The sequence below is a fragment of the Pinus tabuliformis genome, chromosome Q (assembly GCF_031772625.1).
Source record: "Pinus tabuliformis cultivar Carrire ecotype Pingquan chromosome Q, CPIR1, whole genome shotgun sequence".
In the NCBI taxonomy this organism is placed as follows: Eukaryota; Viridiplantae; Streptophyta; class Pinopsida; order Pinales; family Pinaceae; genus Pinus; species Pinus tabuliformis.
In genome coordinates this window covers 1,359,556,861-1,359,561,681 of record NC_142296.1, presented here as the reverse complement: position 1 = coordinate 1,359,561,681, position 4,821 = coordinate 1,359,556,861, and the positions used below count along the sequence as shown (strand labels likewise).

General features: G+C 48.6%; 1 protein-coding gene across 1 annotated transcript; it reads right to left on the bottom strand.

Moving 5' to 3' along the window:
* Positions 1 to 863: 863 nt before the first annotated feature.
* Positions 864 to 4,157, bottom strand: LOC149224969 (scarecrow-like protein 22). The gene has a single exon (XM_089386371.1). The coding sequence runs from the start codon at positions 3,729 to 3,731 to the stop codon at positions 1,215 to 1,217; it is 2,517 nt and encodes an 838-aa protein (XP_089242497.1). The 5' UTR covers positions 3,732 to 4,157; the 3' UTR covers positions 864 to 1,214.
* Between the last annotated feature and the right edge of the window lie 664 nt (positions 4,158 to 4,821).

The window sequence follows — 4,821 nt, the reverse complement described above, 5'->3', positions numbered from 1 at the left end:
TAAAAACTAAATTTAAAAACCATGATGCCATATAAACTTATAAAAACCAAATATGCATATCCTTTAAACCTCACAACCACCATGATGTTATACATACTTGTTTAATCCAAAATATGCACTTCCAAACTTCACAATCTTAATCTTCCATAAAATGATAATATAAACCTTAAAATTACACAAACTTGTATCAAACTTAATAAATCTACATACATATAGATGGCCAAACTTCACAACACAAATGTCAGACCAACTAACTTCACAACCTTAATAAAAATTTATACATACATCCTCAAATTGTGCAACCTTAAAATTAACAATATGCCTTTTTCATTTCTCAAATTTATAATATCTTCATATTCACAATTCACATCCTCAAACTTTACAACCCCTCATCACAAAGGCTTGTAAATTGTAACCTATATATATGACAGAATCTCCATACAAAAACCTATATATATATATCAGATATTTGTTGAGAATTATTAAAGGAAAAAAATATATATTGATCCCTAAATATATGACAGAATCTCCATAAAAATAACCAATAGGGTTAAGAAAAAAGATATATTGATCCATTTCAATTTAAGAAAAACATAAAATTTCAATTTAAGAAAAACATACAATAGAGTTATAAGATATATTGATCCATTTCAATTTAAGAAAAACATACAACTATTGGTGATCACTTTTTCAATAGGGCAAGGGAAAAAATAATTTCTCATTCACAAAAAAACAAAATGTGGCTTTAGCCCCACACAAAACCAAAATTCCCACACAAAACCAAAAATTCAATTTTCATTTTGTTTCTTTCTTTGTTGAAATAAAATTTGAAAAAAAGAAATTCACAGATGCAGGAAAGGAAATAAAATAAAATAAGCATTTAATTAAAAAAATAAATAAATAATGCAGAGAGTGCCAGGCAAGAATTATTTACACTCTTTATAGCAGCACCACCAATCAAACGCCATTTGTTTTTTCTTAATTTTACAAGAAGCGAAGAAGCAGACGAGCTTCTAATCACATTACTAAATAAAGAGTATAGCAGTAGCAGCAGATACATAGAGAGTTGAGGGAAAAATACTTAGTAATGTTTTTCAAAGCTCAGGTTTAACAGAAAATACCCGCGAAAATTAACAAGAAAAAAGGAAAAACAGAGATTTTGTTTTATTTCTGTTATTTAGTCTGCTAAATTGGTTTTTGATTAATTTAATTAATTAAGGCGGGGGCCCGCACCTCCAGGCAGTGGCGGAGACCAGTGGGCGGCCCTGCCACCCGAGGAGGAGAGCCGTGTGCGCTTTCAGGACTTCGAATCCGCGGCTATGGAGGCGCTGGATCAGGTACTCTGCCTGCGTCTCGGTGAAGTTGCTGAAGGCCACTGGGGAGAAGCCGGCGGCCGCGAACAGGGTCTTCCATGGCGGAGCGGCGGCGGAGGAAATGGTGGCGTCGATCTTCGGAGCTAGCAGGAACTTCTCGATCTTGTGCACGGCGTCAATGTTGATGTTCATGGCATCCAGGGAATCGAACAGGAAAGAGTAAAATTGCAGCGCTTCCAGGAAATGGTGAACGAAAGAGGCAGAGGAGGTCGTTGCGGCGGAGGCTGCGGCTGCGGTGGCGGTGGTTTCGGCGTCCACCACCACCACGGCCCTAGGCGCGAGGTTCTTCACGAGGCGGAGAAGTCGCGAGATCGAGTCCGGCGAACTGAAAGTAGAAGGCAACAATGAAAGATTAACCGCCACGGCCTCCCGCTCGCGGAGCGTCAGGGACTCGATGTGGTCGAAATGGAGGAGCTCGAATTCGAAGGGAACATTGAGCTGCTTGGCGAAATTGCATAGATTGTCTCTCGTAAGATGGAGCTCCAGGGACGAGGAGGCCGAGGAGCCGAGCGCGGTGATGCGGACTGGCGGAGCGCCGCCGAGTTTGACAGCGAGTTCTTGAAGAAACGATGCCCACTGACCCCCTAAGCCGATTTCGAAATCTATGATATGTATTGCCTCTGCACCTTCCAGCGCTTCCAGGAGTGCCTGGTTGGCAGTAAAATGTGCGAATTGAGCCAGCGGAGAGGCCTCCGAGAAACTCTTGTATGCGCTTATCTTGTGCACCATGTCCAGCGGTGAAGAGATATTTGAAGTTGCAGTGCCAGTGCCAGTAGCGTTCCGGTTGTCTCCGCCAGTGTTGGTGGCGGTGGTGTTGAGGATTCGAGAAGCGAGAGCCTCCTTGAAATAGAAAGCCGCCCGCTGAAGGGGCTTTCCCAGAGGGGAGAGATGCTGATTGAGCCGCGCCAATATCGCCTGAGCATGATCTAAGGTGCCAAGTTCCACAGCCTCTGCTGCTTTGAGCAGTTGCTCCACTATTACATGCACCTCTTCCGCCACTGCGCCAGAACCCCCTACCTTGAAAGTGTGATTCACAACGGCCTTCTGCCTCAGCTGGTGGTGCGGCGACGGAGACGGTGTCTGGTGGAGGAATTGCTGCCGCCTGTGCAGAGACTGCAGCAGTTCTTGCTGCTGCTGGGGTTTCATCATGTTCATGTATTCCTGCTGCTTGAATGTCTGCTGCCAGAGCTGGTGCTCAAGTCCAGGACGTTTGGGAGGAGGCGGGTGTGGCATGTCGAACAAAAGATTATTATTGTTCCGGTTTGGATCCGCGGCCATGTTAAAGCGGGGAAAATCTGGTCCGAAGTGTTGCGCGGGATTCGGACCGTAGACTGCTGGCCCGGAGAAAAGAACCTCCGGATGAAAGGCATTGGGACCGAAGGGCGTGGGCATGGGGCCATTGTAGGCAAATGGTGGTGGTGGAGGAGGCGGAGGTGGGGGAGGCGGCGGAATAAATTGTTGTTGGGGCGGGTTAGGCAATGTGGCATAAGACGGGCGGAAACTGGACGAGACAGGAGCGTGCTGTGGCGGAGCGATGACATCGCTGAGATTATTGTTACTGAAAGCAAAGGCCCCCGGGTCTGCGAAGTTTGGCTCGATTGAAGGATCCAGGAACTGAGGGGCAGATGCAGATCCGCCGCTGGTGGTGGATTTGATCTGAGGCGGAGGGAGGTCTTTAGGGTCTTCAATCTCACCCAACAACCACCGCATAAGCGACTGATCCGGTGGCGCAGCGCCGGACTCAAATAACATGCTCTCCAAATCATCCATTCCCCCCGCCGTTCCAGCACCGCCACCGGAACCCCATTCCTCCGCTCGGCTGTGTTGCTGCGGATCTTCTTTCTTGACCTCGCTTTTTCCTTCGACCATTCCGCCACCACCGGGCTGCTGCTCACCATTGTTCAGTCTCCACCCGAATCCTTCTCTGCCACCGTTGCCGCTGCCGCCTCTGTTAGAATACCAGCGCGCAGGGCTGCCGGTGCTGCCGCCGCCATTATTAAAGGCTTCTTTGCCAGAGGACTCGAGGAGCAGGGTTTCCGCACCGCCGCTGCCGCCTCCGCCGCCGCCGCCGTCCGAAACGGCTTCGCATAACAAGCCACTAGAAACAGCAGCCACTGCCCCCGCGCTCTCGCTCGAGCCCCCTAACGACGACGACAGCGTCGATGTCGGACTAGGGCTTCGAATATCAAGAACCGAAGTTGGCTCAATCTCACCACCACTTCTGCTCCTCTGCCACACCGAAGACTTACAGTGCCGCTTCTGTGCTTGATCCGGCGACGTCTTCGACTGCAGAATCTGGTGCTTCAACTGTGCCGGCGGAAGCGAATTCCCCGAAGTCCTGCTTAGCATCCCGTTCATTGACAGCAAAACGAAAAAAAATCCCAACACACAGCAAAAACTCTTACACAAACAAACTCTGCTTACTGCTTTACTAACCTCAACCAGGACTCGAACCCGCAACTTCCATGCTCTCCAATTCCTTGTCTATCAGAGCAAAAGCTGAGAAACCCACTTCAAAAACTCAAATTTTGCATCGATTTCCAGCCTTGTTCTCTCAAATTCTCAGCAACTCTCAGAGCCCCAAGCTAGAGTCTGTGAATGAAGAAACTAATCGACAACAGACCCAAATACCTTCATTCCTTCCGTGGACATTACCACCAGATTTCGCCTTTGCCTTTGCCTTTTGGCTTTGGCGTTGGCTTGAGAAAGAAGCAAGTGGAGTCGGAGTCTGAGTATGAGGCAAGGCCTTAGGTAGAGGTAGAGAGGTTGAGGTTGAGGCTGAGGCTGAGGCTTGGGCAGACATAGACCCACCTGGTCCACTGTTCCACCATTTCAGCATACCCATCAATCATCATCATGACCATCAATCATATCATGCCCATCGCCCACCAGTCGCCAGTCGGTGCTTCCTCCAAAACCTCCGCTAAAGTAACCCCGCCAATCCCTTCTCTAAAGCTACCCGCTGCCAGCTCTGCACCAACTCATCGCACGGCTATTTTATCCGAAATAAATTAGTATTCAATTCTCCACACTGAAGTTTAAATTCATGTCGGAACAGACCCCGACCTCCGGCAGTTTGAAATCATTTTACCGGGGAAGTAAAACTGTTAGAAAACTCCGATGGCCACGCAAGGCCCGGGTGCCGGCGTGCAAGACGGACCTTGTCGTACACGTGTCGTGCGTACGGACCATCGGATCTGCACCGTCTGGACTGCCGGAGATCGTCATTTGACCGTTGCCGGTGATCAACCAGCACGGCATTGCCGTCGACGGGGGTGTCCATTTCCGGCAGCCCCACCAACCTACCCCTGAGGTCGAAAGAGCGCCATGCATATTACGTGTCATGGCTTGACGACGTGGCGAAATATGGTTGGTTTCTCGGATGGGTAAAGACGTCTCACGCGCGGTCGACTGCATGCAAGCATGCTCCTTGGACCACTTCTGATGC